This window comes from Lissotriton vulgaris, chromosome 12 (assembly GCF_964263255.1).
Source record: "Lissotriton vulgaris chromosome 12, aLisVul1.2, whole genome shotgun sequence".
In the NCBI taxonomy this organism is placed as follows: Eukaryota; Metazoa; Chordata; class Amphibia; order Caudata; family Salamandridae; genus Lissotriton; species Lissotriton vulgaris.
The window spans coordinates 545,410,675-545,431,145 of record NC_141700.1 but is presented as its reverse complement, the minus strand read 5'-3'; the positions used below and the strand labels follow the sequence as shown (position 1 = coordinate 545,431,145).

Here is a 20,471-nt window from a genome sequence, read left to right as displayed (position 1 = left end):
TTATACTTTTTCCACTATTTTTATTAACGCATTTCCAGTTAACTTACCTCCCAATCTCCACTGCTCACAGATAGGATTTTATGACATATTCCGTAGTGAAAGCTCTCCTTTCCTTCGGCATACTCTGGGGCAGTAGTCTGAAAATATTAAAATAATACTAGGAATTGCATCTTCAAACTTGTAAGTAACCAACATTATGATTCTCCTAATAAGTTTTCTGACTCAATAGGCAACATGATTCAGTAACCCAACACCAATTTCTCTCCAATGCTACACAAAGAAAGTAAATGGAACAAATGATTAAAGAGGACCATCAACAACTCGTTAAGAGGACCAAATCATACTTATTTCACATGGTGTTATCCAGGTCTTTCTTTCTTCACTCTAATAAGTATGAACTTCAACTTTCACGTGTATATTCGAATCTGTCGCTACCTTTGCATCCACGCCCAGAGTCATCAAAGTTATCTGATCATCGGATTGTGTATAGGGCCAATATAATTATTAACATTACTATAGGAAATAGTCTCTAGTATTTCAACTTCATTTATGAACATGTACATATGAATTATATACTCAACCTATTTACATCATTCTTCTAAGAACACCATGAGAATGAGTGGGAGTCTTAAGTATGGCTCGGCATTTCGAGCCAGTAGGTAGCAAAGATAAGACTCTACTCAGCATCAGAATTTGCCTAGATCATGGTTTAGGTACAGTAAAACAGTAGATATTGGCAGACCGCTGAACGTAGAGTAGTTGTGCCTTGATACAATCTCAATTAGTGGTGAAATGCCATGAGCTGCCTTGAATACGGTGTTCAACCAGTCACCATTTTAAGTAGAACTCTATGTTATCAAATAGTCCCCCGTGCTATCTACAGTATGAAGGAGGTGGGATGCTGGCGAGAGAACCAGAGTTGATAATACAGAATTGAGAAGGCATATTGAAGAGACGAAGAGGACTTCCGAAAGGTAGGTGAAACCCTTTATTCAGATCAAACCTAACAGGAGGGAGCTAGCCAGCCAACATCTCCCACTCAGAACACAGTGACCCTTATCTATTTTTAGAACAGAACAATGCTCTCTTAGTGTTCTTCAGAGCGAGGAGAGCAGGGTGCAACACAGCTTTCTCCCTTAAGCATATCTATATAAAAAAATATATAATATTACATCTATCGATATATATAACACAATGTGAATTTACATACATTGAAGGAATAATATACTTCAAAATCCTCAAACCACTTGGGTACCTTAGGTGTCCTATTGAATAAACATGATTCAGTGCCATAACTCTTAACATCATCCAAATACTTTACTCATTCTTTGAGAACCATAAAAGTACATAAAACAACACGACACAGACAAAATACAAATACAATAAAGTATCCAATCACAATATAGAAAAGGCAATCGAGGGATCCATGCCAGATTAGGATAACATCAATTGTTAAAAAATCCATAAAAATATCTGATACAACAACAAGTAGTATATAAAAAGTACAATAGATTAGAAAATCCATGACAGCTCTCATAATAATTGCCAAGGCAGTATACTAAGATTTGTATAGGTACGTCTGGTCTCAAAAGAGGCTTATTTCAAGAATGAATGCCCAGGTCAAGAAGAGCATTAGGCAAAGCCTTCAGGCCAGGGGCAAACAAGTGTCAGTAATAAAAGTACACATCAGGGTATGGACAGCACTTATCAGAAATATAAAAATTGGCTCGGGTTAATTAGATACAAAATAAAAATCGTGAACAGACAGTACAAATGTAAAGTGGTGCAGTGCAGTGAACAATGAATGGCAGATAGACCTTCTTGAGAGAGATTATATTGAAGGGCAGCCCCACAATAGCCAAAAAGATTACCCCATCACTTTGGCTCTAATGCTCTAGCTCCAATGGAGATATCTGGCAACTGCGCAGACAACCGGCTCTGGGGTCTCTGTGTAGAGAAGCCTAAGTGCTGTAGAATAATGCCTTCACCCAAACTGTCTACAGATCGGGATTAATGTGTGAAATAGTAATTCCTAGGCAATTATATACTGGAAAAACAAGTGGCAAATAATGACAGCAAAGGAAGGACCCAAAAAAAATTATTATAAAAAAGGACCGAATTTTAATAAACACGTTTAAAAATCATATAGTTAAACATAAAGTAAACACTATATGATAACAGACAAATACATTTTTTTATAAAAAATCATACATTTAATAAAAAGACACTAATCATAAAATCATGGACAACCAAGCGAATTACATAAACGCTGTCCAAGAAAAGCAGTGGCGATTAAACTCTCGACGCGCGTTTCGGCGTACACAACGCCTTCTTCAGGAGCCACACAGTTTTAGTCTGAAACATATACTTAAAAGAATTGTTTTAACAAAGACAGTCCAATAGTAATCAATCAGCAATAATATCACAGTAAACTTCATATATTTCATCATACAGTAGAAATCTAAAAAACCTTCCTACCGTCATCATTACTTGATACCAGCCATAACTTGATTCCAAAGAGACATTTGATAATACATAATACAAATCACAGAGTACCCACATATCAAGGAATGATGGGGAGTGGGGGGGGGGGGGGAGAGGAAAAGGAATTTGATAAAAACATTATTACAACAGACACAGTGCACGAGCGCCACAAGATAATGGCGCTTTCTTTACACAAAACTCAAAAAGTTGATTCATCATAATCATAAGCGGTACAAAAGGGGGTGGTAATGGACAGAGCATCTGAACCAATCAAACACTCACACCCAGTCAAAAGATCTGGGTTTAATCCATCACCGTTCTTTAGCCCACTCTGCCACCCCAGTTCATTCATGGCTATATGCAAATCAGTCTGACCCTGTGCCTCATGGGAACAGTCCAGCCCGAACTGCCAAGCCATGCCTTCCCTGGACCGGAAACAAGCTTACGAGGACCAGTTTCTGGCATTCCAGCCATCTTCAGCCCGGCTTGCTTGAATTCAGTGGCAAAGTGAGCAAGGGACTCACGTCTGAGCATACCCTGCCACACTTATGGCAGCCAAAAGCGGTACAAAGGGGGTGGTAATGGACGGAGCATCTGAACCAATCAAACACTCACACCCAGTCAAAAGACCTGGGTTTAATCCATCACCGTTCTTTAGCCCACTCTGCCACCCCAGTTCAGACATGGCTATATGCAAATCAGTCTGACCCTGTGCCTCATGGGAACAGTCCAGACCGAACTGCCAAGCCATGCCTTCCCTGGACCGGAAACAAGCTTCCGAGGACCGGTTTCTGGCATTCCAGCCGTCTTCAGCCCGGCTTGCTTGAATCCAGTGGCAAAGTGAGCAAGGGACTCACGTCTGAGCATACCCTGCCACACTCATGGCAGCCAAAAGCGGTACAAAAGGGGGTGGTAATGGACGGAGCATCTGAACCAATCAAACACTCACACCCAGTCAAAAGATCTGGGTTTAATCCATCACCGTTCTTTAGCCCACTCTGCCACCCCAGTTCAGACATGGCTATATGCAAATCAGTCTGACCCTGTGCCTCATGGGAACAGTCCAGCCCGAACTGCTAAGCCATGCCTTCCCTGGACCGGAAACAAGCTTCCGAGGACCGGTTTCTGGCATTCCAGCCGTCTTCAGCTCGGCTTGCTTGAATCCAGTGGCAAAGTGAGCAAGGGACTCACGTCTGAGCATACCCTGCCACACTTATGGCAGCCAAAAGCGGTACAAAAGGGGGTGGTAATGGACGGAGCATCTGAACCAATCAAACACTCACACCCAGTCAAAAGATCTGGGTTTAATCCATCACCGTTCTTTAGCCCACTCTGCCAACCCAGTTCAGACATGGCTATATGCAAATCAGTCTGACCCTGTGCCTCATGGGAACAGTCCAGCCCGAACTGCCAAGCCATGCCTTCCCTGGACCGGAAACAAGCTTCCGAGGACTGGTTTCTGGCATTCCAGCCATCTTCAGCCCGGCTTGCTTGAATCCAGTGGCAAAGTGAGCCAAGGACTCACGTCTGAGCATACCCTGCCACACTTATGGCAGCCAAAAGCGGTACAAAAGGGGGTGGTAATGGACGGAGCATCTGAACCAATCAAACACTCACACCCAGTCAAAAGATCTGGGTTTAATCCATCACCGTTCTTTAGCCCACTCTGCCACCCCAGTTCAGACATGGCTATATGCAAATCAGTCTGACCCTGTGCCTCATGGGAACACTCCAGACCGAACTGCCAAGCCAAGCCTTCCCTGGACCGGAAACAAGCTTCCGAGGACCGGTTTCTGGCATTCCAGCCGTCTTCAGCCCGGCTTGCTTGAATCCAGTGGCAAAGTGAGCAAGGGACTCACGTCTGAGCATACCCTGCCACACTTATGGCAGCCAAAAGCGGTACAAAAGGGGGTGGTAATGGACGGAGCATCTGAACCAATCAAACACTCACACCCAGTCAAAAGATCTGGGTTTAATCCATCACCGTTCTTTAGCCCACGCTGCCACCCCAGTTCAGACATGGCTATATGCAAATCAGTCTGACCCTGTGCCTCATGGGAACAGTCCAGCCCGAACTGCCAAGCCATGCCTTCCCTGGACCGGAAACAAGCTTCCGAGGGCCGGTTTCTGGCATTCCAGCCGTCTTCAGCCCGGCTTGCTTGAATCCAGTGGCAAAGTGAGCAAGGGACTCCCGTCCGAACATATCTATTCAATTCGTCCAATTCTGGATGGGAGGGATAAGGAAAAACAAACGGGTAAAGTGATGAAACACATACCAAGGATAAAACTAATACTGTAATGGATTCTTTATCCTGCGGTGCTCAGTATACACTCGACTATCAAACGTGATAGGTAGCACTATTCCAATAGGCACGAAGAGTATCCTAAATCAGAATCCCAGAGTTAATAGTAATTACGGGTTTGCCCAAAGCGGTATGTAAGTGGAGGCGAATGACTGCTACGTTCCTAACTTGGAAGCAGATATCTCTTATCAGCAGACAAAGTTGAGGTTAATATATATTCTACTTGATGGGGCAGGCAAGGATAGTGACCTAAGGCCCCCTGTCACTAGTCAAGCTTCTAAAAAGAGAGAAATATAGAAATTCAGCTAAGAATTTTCATTTATTTCTCTCTTTGATAGTCGAGTGTATACTGAGCACCACCAGGATAAAGAATCCATTACAGTATTAGTTTTATCCTTGGTATGTGTTTCATCACTTTACCCGTTTGTTTTTCCTTATCCCTTCCATCCAGAATTGGACGAATTGAATAGATAATACGAGACATCTCTAACGGTCCCCTCCTTATCCTGTATTTAGGAACCATATGACCTATACTGGTGGTGCGAGTGGGACGTCCGCCCTGTGCGTCTTCCCTATTTGTTTTTTTAAACAAGGTATTTACCCGAATTACGTTTGAAATTGGTATCCGTCCTACTAGATGTTCCCTTTGAGATTGAAACAGTATCTTGTTGGAATGCCAATAGCTAGATACTATGTTACTTCCTTTAGTCTACTTTGACCTTGTGATTATAGAGGAATATTCTTCTTTTTGCTTAAACTAAACACCATCTAGAGTCGGCGTTTATGTGATATTTATTGTATCAAACAACTGAACTTTTTTGACCCACCACCTAAGATCGCTTGGATTTACAATAACTATTTCTGTTATTATTTATGTTATTGTAGAGTCAGGATTATATCGTTTCCTGAACCTTTTTATCAACGGACTGAAATTGAAAATATCGTCAAATCCAGTGACTCCTTGTATCTATAGTGAGTTTCCTTTATCCAACCATACATATGAAACCAGTTAAAGTCCTGTGTTCTTTAATATCTGATGGGTATAATATTGAAGTTTTATTTTAATTCTTTGAATTTTGTATAAACAATTGTTCTTACACTATGACGTGTTTGCACATAGGGGCCGATTATGATGGCGGACGGACCTGAGTCCGTCCGCCACCATAGAGTAGGAGGGACCGTCCGAAGGGGCTGCGGAGGTCCCTCTGTGCAGATTAGGATGTGACCGCCAGGGTGGCGGTCACATCCTCAATCTTTAACATTGCGGCGGGTGCAGCTTCAAGCTGTACCCGCCGCAATGTTAAAAAAGCATGCACGGCATTTGCGTGCACAAAGCAGCAGGCACCGCGCGGTGCCCGCCGCTTTGTCCACGCAAATGCAGGGGGGTACCATAGGTACCCCCCATGTGCACCCCCCACCCCCGTCACCAAGGGGGCCCGCAACGGGCCCCCGAAGGCAATCTCCGTATGCTTTTCCACGGCGGAAAAGCCGCCGTGGAAAAGCATATGTTTTCCGATATCCTAATATGGCTGGCGGTGTCTGACAGACACCGCCAGCCATGTTAGAGCTTTTCCGCCGCGGTCGGAAGGCGACAGCGGCGGAAAAGCAGCGGACGGATTTTGAGACCCACCGTCATCCTAATTTGTCAGTGGGTCTTCTGTGCCTCCGCAGCGGTTTTCCCGCATCCTCCGGGCCGGCGGTGGCTTCTGCTGGCCCGGAGGATGTGGGAAAACCGCGATCCTAATCAGGCCCTTTGTTTTTAAATGACATGATTATGATGAATCAACTTTTTGAGTTTTGTGTAAAGAAAGCACCCTTATCTTGTGGCGCTCATGCACTGTGTCTGTTGTAATAATGTTGTTATCAAATTCCTTTTCCTCTTCCCCCCCCCGCTCCCCATCGTTCCTTGATATGTGGGTACTCTGTGATTTGCATCATGTATTATCAAATGTCTCTTTGGAATCAAGTTATGGCTGGTATCAAGTAATGATGACAGTAGGAAGGTGTTTTAGATTTCTATTGTATGATGAAATATATGAAGTTTACTGTGATATTATTGCTGATTGAATACTATTGGACTGCCTTTGTTAAAACAATTCTTTTATGTATATGTTTCAGACTAAAACTGTGTGGCTCCTGAAGAAGGCGTTGTGTACGCCGAAACGCGCGTCGAGAGTTTAATCGCCACTGCTTTTCTTGGACAGCGTTTATGTAATTTGTTTGGTTGTCCATGATTTTATAATTAGTGTCTTTTTATTAAATGTATGATTTTTTATAAAAAAATGTATTTGTCTATTATCATATAGTGTTTACTTTATGTTTAACTATATGATTTTTTCACAACAAGTTTTATTGAGTGATTAAGCAAAACAAAATACGTTGCTCCCCACAGTCAGGAGATCGCCACCAAGCATCATGACACATTTTTCATCACTAGTGCAAAGTCCAATCAAGAAAAGGAGAAAAGACAAACCCCCCCTCCACCACCCAACTACCCTTCAACCCACCCCTTATCCCTCCCTAACCCCATGCACGTGAGTATAGAAAACATTCAGTACTTGATCGTAGTGTGTTAGGTTTGACACAATTCCCAGGCCTGTACGACATCCTCTACCTATATTTCCTCCTCTTGTTCTACTGGGGAATCCAGTGTCAGCCCCCTATAGTCCGCCCACCGCTTCCAGATCTTAAAATGCTTACGGGGGCATCCTCTTGCTTCAAATATCGGGCGTTCTAGCCCCATAAAGCAGTCTAGTCCAGCCTTCCAGGCACACAGGGGGGGGGCCCGCTCTCCCTTCCACGCTTGGGCTAGGTCTCTTTTGGCAACAACAAGCCCCAGCAACAATAGATGGCGTTTATATATATTCCCACCGACACCCTCCAACACATGGAACAACCCTAACCGATGGGTGCGGGGAAGATTCCATCCCAATACCTCTGACAGGCAACTCCATCCACCCCTCTAGAAACCGATCAGCCTAGCAAACGACCAGACAGTATGCAGCAGCGTACCCGTTGCAGCCCCACAGCGCAGACACTCCGGTGACCCAATCAGTCCCGCCTTCCACAGCCGCTCTCCGGTGTAATAGGCCCTGTGTAGATACTTGAATTGGATTAGCCTAAGTCGCATGGCAATGGCAGCCCCTCGCGGGGACTCCAGGGCTTCCCTCCAATCATCCTCATCCAGGGGACCAACATCTGCCTCCCAGGCCTCCTTGCGGGGAAGTAGGGTGGAGGAGCAATGAGTGACCAGCGTTTGATAGATTCGGGACACCTTCTTATCTCCAAGGTCTCCCATGAAGACCTTCGCTTCAACTGGGCTAAATTCCGGGAGCGACTCCATGTTAGCGATGCTAGGTGCTAGCGCATGGCGAAACTGTAGGTACCGAAAGAATTGGGTCTGGGGCATGTGGAACTCAGTACTGAGCTCCTGGAATGATTTAAGGGTGACCCCGGTCAGCACATGACCCAACGACGAGATCCCAATGGCGTCCCAGCCATCGAGCCCCGCCAGTGAGGCCAGCGCAGGGAGCCGCCCGTTGTTCCACAACGGAGTCTCCGCCGTTAATTTACCCCACCATCCCATACGACGCAGCGCCTGTCACCACACAACAAAGAAAACTCGCGTGGCACATGGCAATGTCCGCCGCAGCCCAGCTGAATACAGGATCGTGTGTAGTGTGTTGTCCCCCATCAGCGAGCGCTCTAGGGCATATGCTCTGTCTCCATACCACCATTCATTAAGTACCAGCAACTGGGAGGTCTGATAATAGGACAATAGGTCCGAAGTGGCCAGACCACCACAATACGTGGACAGGAAGCATGTCCGCAGCGCCATCCTGGCAGCACCCCCAGCCCACAGGAAACGGCCTAAAACAGAGTTGACCTGCCAAAACCACTGGGGGTTAATTAGTTGGGGGCAGCTTTGAAGCTGGTATAAAAGGCGCGGGAGCGCAACCATTTTGAAGATCGCAGACCTACCGAAAATAGTTAGGGGCATCCGAGACCACGTTTTCACGTCCATCTGAACCTTCTCCCACACTGGTACTATGTTACGTTCCCAGGCAATATCTACGGATTCCGAGAGGAACACTCGCAGATACTTCAAACCCCCAGCCGCTACCTGCAACCCTGATGCCCAGGGGTCCGCCACAATCCCGCCCCCCAACACCCACAGGGTGGATTTAAGTGGGTTCAGACAGAGGCCCGATACCTCCCCGAAAATATGCATGATTTCCAAGACTCGGGCCCCGATCTATGTAAATCAGTAAGGAAGAAGAGGACGTCATCTGCATACAATACAATTCTATCTGTGAGGTTCCCACTCCACAGAAAGCCCCACATCTGTGCATTGATGCGCACCCAAGAGGCCAGAGGCTCCCTAGCTAGTGCAAATAAGTATGGGGAGAGTGGGCACCCCTGCCTGGTCCCCCGACCAATCGGAAACTTTTCTGAGACCGCCCCGGAGACGCGCACCGAAGCTGTGATATCGGTATACAGTAGTTTGATGTAGGAAATAAACACTGGGCCCAGATTGAGGCGAGTCAGGAGCGCAAATAGGTACGTCCAACTAACCGAGTCAAAAGCTTTATCAATGTCCGCTAGTAGCAGAGCCGCCTGTTCCCCCGTGGCCCCCATGGCATCAACCGCCGCCTGTGCCCGCCGGATGTTATGCCTCCTCGCCCTATGTGGCATAAAGCCGGCCTGGTCCGGGTGGACCAGATCTGTCACATACGGGAGTAGCCGGTTCGCCAATGCCTTAGCTAGTATTTTAGCCTCTATGTTGAGCAGAGATATTGGGCGATAAGAGTCATGTCTATCAGGGGGTCTGCCCGGCTTTTGAAAGACCGCAATCTCGGCATGACGCCAGTCAGGTGGCAACCTACCCCGCGCTTGTGCCGCCTCCAGTACACTCCGGTAATGGGACCCCAGGAGGAGCTGACATTTCTTATAGAATTCACTCGGGAAGCCACTTGGCCCCGGTGCCTTCCCCGTGTTGAGCTGTCCCAGCGCGTCTCCTAGTTCTTCCGCTGTAAGGGGGGCGTCGAGTGCCGTCCTGGTCTCATCAGAGACCGCCCTTGGAGGTAAGTCATCAATGAATTTAGCGACCTCATCTGCCGACAGACAATCCCGTGGAGCATATTGCGCCGTAAAGTAGCTGGCAAAACTCGCTGCCAGCTCAGCCGGGTCCGTAATCGCCACTCTGTCCTCAGCAGTGAGGCCCGGCAGCGTAATCGGTTGGAGAGTACGTAGACATGGCCTATGGAGCATTGTACTGGACTTATCTCCCCACTGATAAACTCTACTCCGCGAGGCCAGCCGCGCTTGTCTAGCCTCATCAAGTAACACAGATGCATAGGACTGTTGTGCCTGCAGGAGCAACCTCACCGCAATCTCATCTCCCCCTCCCCGGCACCGCAGTTCCAAGGTTTCCACCAGCGTGGCCGCCTCAGCGATTGTCTCCCGGCGTCGTCGACGAGCCACCGCGCACACCACGCAATGTCTATACCCCGTATGGTGGGCTTCATCGCCTCCCAAACTATGACTGCGTCTATATCATCCACTAGGTTTTCCTGCCAGTAATGGGCAATCGCCCCCCGTAGATGTTGGATATAGCCGGGCTGCTGAAGGTGCCACAAGGACATCCTCCATCGGAACGGTTGTCGTTTCCTAATCAGCTCGACCCTGACCACCACCGGGGAGTGGTCAGACAGCCCTCTCGGCAAGATCCCGGCCTCCCGCACTCTGTTCAGGAATACATTGGGCACAAACACATAATCCAGTCTCGAGAAGGAGCCATGCACCGCAGAAACATACGTGTACTCGCGTACTTTAGGATGCATATGTCTCCACACATCCACCCAGCCCATTCCCTCCACCTTTGCATTCAACCGGGTAGGGGGGGCAGCCGTTGGTGTCCCCTGCAGTCTCTGACGGTCCACACATACATCCATCACCTCATTCCAGTCGCCCCCCACTACAGCCAATGACTCTGGGATGTCCTCCCATACTGCAAACAGCTTCTCAGACAAGGCCCATTGCAGAGGAGGAGGGGCGTAGACACTCCCAAAAACCACTGGCTCAGTGCCCACCATCCCTTTAACAAAAATGTAGCGGCCCTGTGGATCTGCCCACTGCTGCTCGTGGACGTAGGCCAACCTGCGATGAATCAAGATAGCAACGCCTCTGGACCCCCTAGAAAACCCGGCATGAAAGACTTGTTGGTAGCCAAACCTCTGTAGACTAAGCACCTTCGATCCCATCAAGTGTGTCTCTTGTAGCAATAGCACATCTGCAGCCTCCCTCTTCTCCCATCGCAAAATCGCCCCCGTTTAATCTTGTCAAGCATCCCCCTGACATTCCAGGTTACCACCCGCATGGACTCACTGGGGAGCGCTGGAGACACTTCAGCCATAATCGAACTGGACTAACCAAGTAGGCCCTCTGCGCCACACCCACACACTCAATACCGTCATCAGTAAATCAGAAAAAATCACGTGCAGTCCCCCCCACCTACCCCAGGTCCCCCCCACAACAACACCAACCCCTCCACCTACCTTAACCCAATCCAGCTCCAACCCTTCCCCTCCTTACCCCCCCCTCCATCCCACGCCCCACACCCCTATACCTCATAGAACTCTGAAGTACCTGTCACGGCATGGGCAACCGCGGGCCCAAAACAGAGGACCCAAGGCCAACCATACCAATGGATCCCAACACCCCCGAAAACAGTAGAAACAACCCCCCCAGTCAACTCCCACTCTAGTAGGAGGTTGGTGGCCCCTATTTAGTAACCTCCCGATCCCCATCCCGCAATACCACACATGCACAAGGCACCATTTAGAACTGGCAACATAGGCAGTGTTAATGCATCCAAGCGATGGGACCCGGACGTGCGACCCCCCTCAGCCGGAGCCTGTGGCATCAACAGACAAGCGCAGTTCTCCCCAGGCCCTCAATTGTCCTTTACAGAGTGATCAGAGTCCATAGTTCCACTATTCTGTGTCCCACTGGCGGAAGCGGATCTCTTCTGCGATCTGGACCTCCGGTTCCGTCCGCTCCGGGCAGGCTGGTCCCTTCGGTCCTGCGACGATCCTCTCGAACCGCCCGGGTCCAGTCCCGGTTGGGCATACGGCCTGATCCTCACTGTTTCGTCAGTCCACTTAAAGACATCCTCAGGTGTATCGAAGAAGTGTGTCCGCGACTGGAAGACCACCCGCAGGCGAGCTGGATACAGCAGGGAATACTGGATTTTCAGACCCCGCAGTTTCGCCTTGGCGGCTATAAAGGAGTGTCGCTGTTGCTGCACTAGCCTGGTGTAGTCAGGAAAGATCATGATCTTCTGATTCTCGAAGGAAATGGAGTCCCTGGTTCTTGCTTCCCGCAAGATAGCGTCCCTATCATGGTAATTCAAAAGTCTAGCAATCACTGGTCTGGGCCGCTCGCCCTCTGGTGGCCTCTGTGTCAGGGCCCGATGAGCACGCTCAATTACAAAACAATTGGAGAGAACCCCCGGGGGTAGCCAGCTCTCCAACCACTGGGATAGAAACTGTTCCATGTTTCCCTTCTCACACCGCTCCGGAAAACCAACGAAGCGAAGGTTGTTTCTGTGTGCGCGCCCTTCGGCATCCTCCACACGGAGCGCAAGGCCCTTCTGAATGCTTTCCATCGCCGCCATTTTCTGCTTCAGGGTCCTGACGTCGTCTTCCACCACCGAGATCCTGGATTCCATCTCCGTGATTTGTGCCACTGCATTCCGTAGGTCCTGACGCAGCAGGGTCACATCTGCACCCACAGCATGTCCCTGGACTGGGTGATCGCTGCCATGAGCGCCGCATTGTCCGGCCCCGCTCCATGACCTCCTCCCGATGCTCCGGGCCCCCCACTGGGCCCTGTGAATTTATCAATGGGCCCTTGTTTGGATGGACCGCCACCTCCCCTGGTCATGGCTGCAGTCAACCCTGGTGCTGTTATGTTATGAGCGTTTGCACCAGCGTAAATCCCTCGTACCTCCAATAACGTCCAATGTAGGCCAACCCAGCGTCTCTTCTGCTCCTGGATGTAGACGTCCTTCACACCGCTACCACTGGTACTGGGTTGGCTCCCTGGTCGATGCTAGGACAGGTGCCGCAAGCCAGACTCAATCAGGCCCCCGGCCTGCACCCACCCCACCGGCCTCCTTGTGGTCCCGTGGCCAACCAGCCTCCGGCCGCTCCGCACATCGTCGCTGGGTGCGGCGGGCCTCACTCACTCTAGTAGCCGTCCTCCCATGCCCAGCAGCTGATAGCACCAAAACTGGGGCCCCAGGGGAGTCACTCACTGTTCGTAGACTGCTTCAGGGCTGCGCCAGGCACGGGCTCGATCCTCGCCGGTCCGTACGACTGCCCACCAGTCCGCCGCCAGACGAGGTACTGTAGCGTCGTGCTCAGTCTACTTAATAAGGCCACATACAATGGGTCTCAGCTCCCCAGGCCCCGCCGCTGGTCACTCGCAGCCAGAGTTAGATGCCAGCCCCGGCGGGCAAGAACCACCAAACTCAAGGCCCCGGCTGCCCGGAGTCGAAGTAGGCCGCTGCTCTCTTCGGGCATCCCCCGTGCACCGGTCACCACCTCTGCAACTGGCGAGGCAACCCGGGGCTCGTCCGCCACTCCGCCGACCCCAGGAGGCTCCAGGCCCAGGTAGCCTCGCCGTGCGGCCGGCCCACGTACAAGCCCCTCTGCCAGGAGGCGCCAAAATCGAGGCCCCGGCTTCGCTGCCCAGGACCAGGCCGCAGGCCGCCGTCCGTGACTCCGCGGCACTGGACGGTCCAGCAGCGCCGCTTCACGCACCGGAGGACTCTCGGCACCTTCCGTCACCCTTGCCCCGCAATTGGTCTGCAGTGCGGGTCCGGGGGGCCAGGATAAATGGTCGGATATGTATCGGGCCGGCGGGAACTCTAGGAAGCTGCGACCGCCATTGTCGCCCGCTAAGCCACGCCCCCCCCTTAACTATATGATTTTTAAACGTGTTTATTAAAATTCGGTCCTTTTTTATATTAATTTTTTTGGGGTCCATCCCTTGCTGTCATTATTTGCCACTTGTTTTTCCAGTATATAATTGCCTAGGAATTTCTATTTCACACATTGTTTTTCCCTGGCCTAGGAGTTGTTTTATGCTACTACTCAGGGGGTCCTTGTTTTTTACAATCCTACGGATCGGAATTATCCAGTTTTTCCTCAGTCGTGAATGCCCCGAGAAGAAGAAAATAAATTGTGATAAAGTTACTCGCAGACAATGCACAAATCAGTTTTGCATTTCCATTTGGAGCAAAAGGCAAAAGTGGTAGCGTACCATGCCGAAATTTAGGATATTAAAGTCTTGCAGCTGGTGAGAGAAACTAGTAAAGGAAAGGTTCAAACTCAGTATGGGGATTGAGGTCAAGGTAATCACTGGTAAGCCTTAGTGCACATTCCACACATCCAAACCCCACTTATGTCCCCAAAAGCTTCCTGGAATGGGAGTTGTATTGTGGGATGTTATCAGGCCAAAACTCACGGAGGCCAAGCTGGGTCAAGGTGTCCTTTACATAGCCTACCCACTTGATTTTACAGGATTTCTCTAGTACCACTTTTTCTTTAATGGCATTATGGTAGTCTGCTAGGGCCAGGGTGTACTTTAGTCTGCACCAGTATAATAGAGGTCTTAACGGGGCCTAGTGGACCATTGGCATAACACCCATGTCCCATTGCAGTGGTAATAGAGGTGTACTTTTGGGGAGACAAACCAATGCTCCTAGGAAGTTATTCTCTGCTACGCCTAATTGGGTTAGGCTTGTAAAGTGCGACAACTCCTCCTCATATAGCGTACTGCGCTCTGCCTTGGTCCTATATACTTTTGAGGCTAGTGAGATGTTCTTAACTTTTGAGGACTTATAGAGGCTTAAGATTGTAGAGGCTTGTTTGGTTAGATTCAGGCTGCATTGTTTGACCTGGGAAGACCATGCCATATTCCTAGTTAATTGGATTCCCAGATAAACTCAGTAGCCTTATCAAGGGATTTCCTTCGAGAATAATGGTACCTCTATATGATCTATGGGGGTTGATAGCAGGGCCGGACTGGGATCTGAAACCGGACCTGGCAAACTATTTGGCGGCCCCCCCAGGAGGGAGAGGTGGGGTGCGGCCAAGCTGTTTGCGAGGGCCGGTTTCGGCTGATTTTGTTACAGGGGGCTTATATTGCCGGCCCCATATAACAAAAATGGCCCACCAGGGGCCTAAAAACGGCCCCCACCCTGACGGCCCACCAGGGAAACGCCCGGTGCCTGCTACAGCCAGTTCTGCCCTGGTTGATAGTCATAAGTTTAGCTTTCGAGTGGTGTTATCACCAACACTCGAATGTAGCAGAATGGCGCAAATCTGTCAGCCAGAATATGTAAGCCAGCCGGCGTCACTCTAACCATCCTCCAGGTATGCAACCACGTCAATGAGGTACAGGGTAAATAGTGTTGGGGCCAGTTCGCACCCCTAGTGTACACCTTTTTGAACTTCTATGAGTGCTGTTAGCTCGCCCCTGGTACCTCATCAGACTTGGGCATAAGTATTGTGGTGTAGGAGCATAAAGATGTCCAAGAGATCAGAAGGGACCTCATTTCCCTTCAGGGCCTTCCATAATTTACAGCGGGGAAGCAGGTCAAATGCGGAGTTTAGCTCCACAAACACTAAATATAAATGTAACTTCTGGAGGAAGACTGTCTTCCAGTAGATGGTCAGGAAACAGAAGACCTGATCGATTGTGCTTGTCTGACTCCTAAACTCAGCTAGAAGGTATGACAAAGATTTGTTTTCCTCTATTCAGAGGTTCAAATTTTTCAAAATATTCCTGCAAAATACCTTTCGAATTACATCATTAAGACTTATTGGTCTATAATTCAAAGGGGAATTCTTTGAGCTCATTTTATGAAAACAGGGACACTCTCAGCTGCTTTCCAGCTGCACAGGATGTCTACAAGACCACCCCAGTACAGCATTGGATAACTTATTTATTATATATAGGGCCGAATTCTCTAATGTCCGATAAGAAAATATCCCCAGGGACGCCGTCAGTCCTGGCGGCTTTGCCTGCCACAACGGCCTTGTTCTTTTCTATTGATCGTTAGTGTAGAGGTGGAAGCTTGTGTCACAAGATTTGGAGGGTCCTAAACATCCATGGGCTTTGCGGGGGGCGCATAAAGGTCAGAGAAATGTTTATGCCAAGATTCTAGGTGGATAGAGTCCACAAGATGGATTGAGGTGTGGAAATGTGCTTTTTAATGAGCACACCAGTGCTGGGGTCACCCTTCTCTGTCCACGGGTCCGCAGACCGACAAAATAGAGATTGGCACTGAAGCTGGAATTCAAATAACAAGTTTATTAATCACTCATGAGCGGGACTACATCCATAGAACACCCTCAAGGGTTCCAGGAGGTAGTGCATTGAATACACAGACCATGGTGCTTATATACTGAGTTTGTTGCAGAGTAAGCATGTAGTTACAAATAGAAGGTACAGGCCTACACAGGAATAGTTACCAACAAACCTGGGCAGATGGGAGATCACTTAGTCAGCAAAGTGGGAGGGGAAACAGAACTGCTTACAGCAATCAGAAATATTTGACAGTTACATCTGAGACCAGGTGCATTTCAGCAGCTATAGACCTTTGCTCAACGCCTTATTGCTTTGGACCAGTACAGAAGGAGTAAACTAAAGCTGATTACTCAAGCAGAATAGAAGAGCAAGCAACAGTGAAGACATAAGAATTACATAGCTAACAATTTGGATGCAACAAGCAAGATGGCTTCAGCTTTATGCTAACAGAAATTATTTTCGATTTCCACAGAGGCACTTTGTCCCCCATTTGCCACTAGCCGCCAAAAGGTCCTGGTATCCTTGGAAACTGGAGCCTCATAGATTTCTTCCCTGATCTGAGTGTCCCAATCATGATGTGCTTTTATCTGTGACAATTTATATTGTTTCCTTCTAGCTCTAGTAAGGTTTATGTCGCCACTCTAGGGCTTGACGTAGCTCAGGTTTTACTCAACGACAGTCTTTATTAAACCAAGTGCGACCAGGTTTAATGGCCGTACAGCTATACACATGGTGCTGTATAAAGCATTTAGTTTCTATCTTGTCAGAGGGTGGGACTGTCTAGATACTTTTAAGACCAGTCATGGCTTTCAGCAGGGCCCTATTCATTTTGGTCCTGAGATCTGGTTGGACTGCTATGCTGACCCATTTTACCCTACGCCTGTTATTAGATGGGGTTAAATCTGTAGGGAGTGATAGCGGAATGTTTACTGCATGTTTTGTTATATCACCCTGTGAGCAATGGATGGTATTATGGCCACTATTAGTCCTGGTAAGCACCTTCATATCAGCTACAGTGCCTCAGAGTGAAAAGGTGATCAAGATATAATCAATCTTACTGGAGTAGCCAGGTCAGTTAAAGGTATGAGATGCATGTTGATCAGACAGCATACAGCCTTTGCATGCCCTAGGACCGAGAGATAGTAAAAAGGACAGTAACTAGTAGGCTGCATCTGGCTACCGCTTCATGGGAGCGATGTTCAGAGGGGGGATACCCCACTCCTTGTATTCCGCACCAGAGGGAGAGCAGCTATTACTATCAAAAGGCTTGTACATGGTGTTATAATCACCTGCTATGATTAGAGAATAGTGTGTATCAAAAAGGTCCATATGCGCAATTAGTTGCTGCAGTTTCAGCGTTTCACCACCCACTCTGACCCCCGCTTACGTACGTTGTATATGTAGAGTGGACGAAAATCCTCCCCTGTAATAGTTATGCCTTGGATATCATGGGAAGCAATAGTGAGTGGGCACAATTTTTGGGTTTAAAGAAGGCCACTAGTGGGATATCCCTTCCCAGTGTGACATTTAGGGATAAAATAGTTCACGTAGCCTGACCTGTGAACAGGGTCAATACTCCAGGATTCTTGGAAGAGGCATAAGTCAAACTGGTCTATGAAGGTGCCCCAAGCAGGGTCGCAAGCTTTGATCTGACACCTGGCACATCCCAAGACAAAATACTGATTGTATTGAGATTCTTAGTTACATCTTTCTGATTAGAGTTCAAAGGCACTACGAGCTGTTCATCCCAAGTTAACGCCGGTCACATTAAATCAGTTTCCAGCTGTGATACCTCATTGATGACTGGGTGTTCTCCTTCCCCAGTAAATCTGGAATAGCCAACAATTCTCAGACAATAAACCATAGAGGTGTGCAGATCCTTCAATGGTATAGCGAATGTAGGACAATGGGTGATTAGCGAGTTGTAAAGAGAGGGCTGGTTGAGTTTAAACCAGATTAGGGTGCCAGAAGGGCCTCCTTACGCATTTATACACCCATTAGCCCTTCTGCCAAGGCGGTGGGCTTTAAATGTATCTTTATGTAATCAAACGTCCCTATATGCACTTATTTATTAGGGAATCATCGTCCCTTCTTGGCCCCGGGGTATTTTGCATTTTTCTCTCTTAATGGTCAATCTACTGTCGGGAAGTGCCTCTTGAACTGAATTTAAGACCCTATTTATGTGTCTCAATTCTCTCTCCAAATACCAATATGTTATCTTAGAAGTATGTAACGTTGGATAATGTTCTTAAAATGTTGGTACATGGCTCTTTGAAATATGGCTAAAGCCGAGGCCAACATAAACGGCATGCGCTTGTACCTATATGCTCCTACAGGCATGATGAAAGAAGGAAGCGGCCTGGAATCTGGGTGAAGAGATATTTGATGACGTGCTGATGACAAGTCTAAGCTGGTGAAATTCTTCGCACCTCTGATTGTCGTCAGCATCTTCCCAATGTTAGACACAGGATGTCCATCCACCCAGATCGCTGAGTTCAAATCACACAAATCAACACAAACAAATCTCACCACTGTTTTTTTTTTCACTAGAACCACAGGGGCCAACCATTCCAACGCCTCAGTTTTTTCAATATTATTCTTTATGCAAAGGTTCCCTTATAACCAAGGGAACACCTCGAACTTTATGGGCATTGGGAATTGCACCATTCTTAGCCTACATGCACTTATTACTCGCGCGCTCCTCTGCGCTTTAGCTGCCTATATTTTAACTTTTTAACCGCAATTGTGAATCGCGCTACCACTTTGTTTGTAGGCGTTCGTAGCTGTATTTAGGGGGTATATAGTCAGGCACTTACTTGCACTGTAATTGTAGACCCACCCGCATTTGCGGGGTTTAGTTAGATCTCAGGGCTTCATTGGGAACTGCTTGTGGCGTTTTGGCCGCCATCTTAGGTGGGTGTGCTTCGACTCGGGCCGAATTTAGGCGCCATATTTGAGTGGGTCCAGTGGCTTCACTCGCAGGACTCCAGCGCATTGGAAAGGGTATTTAAACCCCTCCCTTTCTGCTTCAGGTAGACCTACATGCACTTATTACTCGCGCGCTCCTCTGCGCTGTAGCTGCCTATATTTTAACTTTTTAACCGCAATTGTGAATCGCGCTACCACTTTGTTTGTAGGCGCTCGTAGCTGTATTTAGGGAGCATATAGGGGGTATATAGTCAGGCACTTACTTGCACTGTAATTGTAGACCCACCCGCATTTGCGGGGCTTAGTTAGATCTCAGGGCTTCATTGGGAACTGCTTGCAGAGTTTTGGCCGCCATCTTAGGTGGGTGTGCTTCGACTCGGGCCGACTTTAGGCGCCATCTTTGAGTGGGTCCAGTGGCTTCACTCGCAGGACTCCCGCGCATTGGAAAGGGTATTTAAACACCTCCCTTTCTGCTTCAGGTAGACCTACATGTACTTATTACTCGTGCGCTCCTCTGCGCTGTAGCTGCCTATATTTTAACTTTTTAACCGCAATTGTGAATCGCGCTACCACTTTGTTTGTAGGCGCTCGTAGCTGTATTTAGGGGGCATTTAGGGGGTATATAGTCAGGCACTTACTTGCACTGACCCACCCGCATTTGCGGGGCTTAGTTAGATCTCAGGGCTTCATTGGGAACTGCTTGCGGCGTTTTGGCCGCCATCTTAGGTGGGTGTGCTTCGACTCGGGCCGACTTTAGGCGCCATCTTTGAGTGGGTCCAGTGGCTTCACTCGCAGGACTCCCGCGGGGCACACTATATAAGGAGATGCACAGGCAAGCGTGCAGCGGGCACGCCGGCGGGGTGCCGGAGGTGCGCCAGAGGTAAGCCCGTTTGCGCCCGTTCGCGCTCCAGACGCGCCCAGCGCTGGACATGCTGCTCCAACTCTCCTGGTGTACTCCAGGGAGGAACTTTGCCTGGTGAACCAACACCCTAGTATGGGTAAACAACCGGCCTTCCCGGCGGTCCCTTCGCTGAGTGTAAATTGCGGACTACTTAATGTCCGTTCGCTCTGCAAACACCATGCAGAGACGGCCCTTCTCATTGAATCATTGCAGTTGGATATTATGTTTCTGACTGAAACTTGGACTAGAGCGGAGAGTAGTGTGGAGCTCGGCTGGGCTTGCCCGTCGGGTTATTCAATCAGGCACATCCCGCGAGCCACTGGGAGGGGCGGTGGAGTGGGCTTCATTTTTAAGGACTCACTAACGCTCTCACATCTTGAAGTTAAACCGGTCATGGGCTTTGAGCTCATGGGCTTCTCTCTGAAAGATCAGAGTGGAACACTGGTTGCGGGGCTACTTTGTTATCGTCCTCC

General features: G+C 48.6%; 1 protein-coding gene across 1 annotated transcript in view; it reads right to left on the bottom strand.

Moving 5' to 3' along the window:
- LOC147677700 (uncharacterized) overlaps positions 1 to 20,471 on the bottom strand; it is a 213,983-nt gene that overhangs the window by 42,416 nt on the left and 151,096 nt on the right. Inside the window, exon 7 of the mRNA XM_086945344.1 lies at positions 48 to 137. Coding sequence (XP_086801470.1) covers positions 48 to 137 — 90 coding nt within the window. The remainder of the gene's footprint in view (positions 1 to 47; positions 138 to 20,471) is intronic.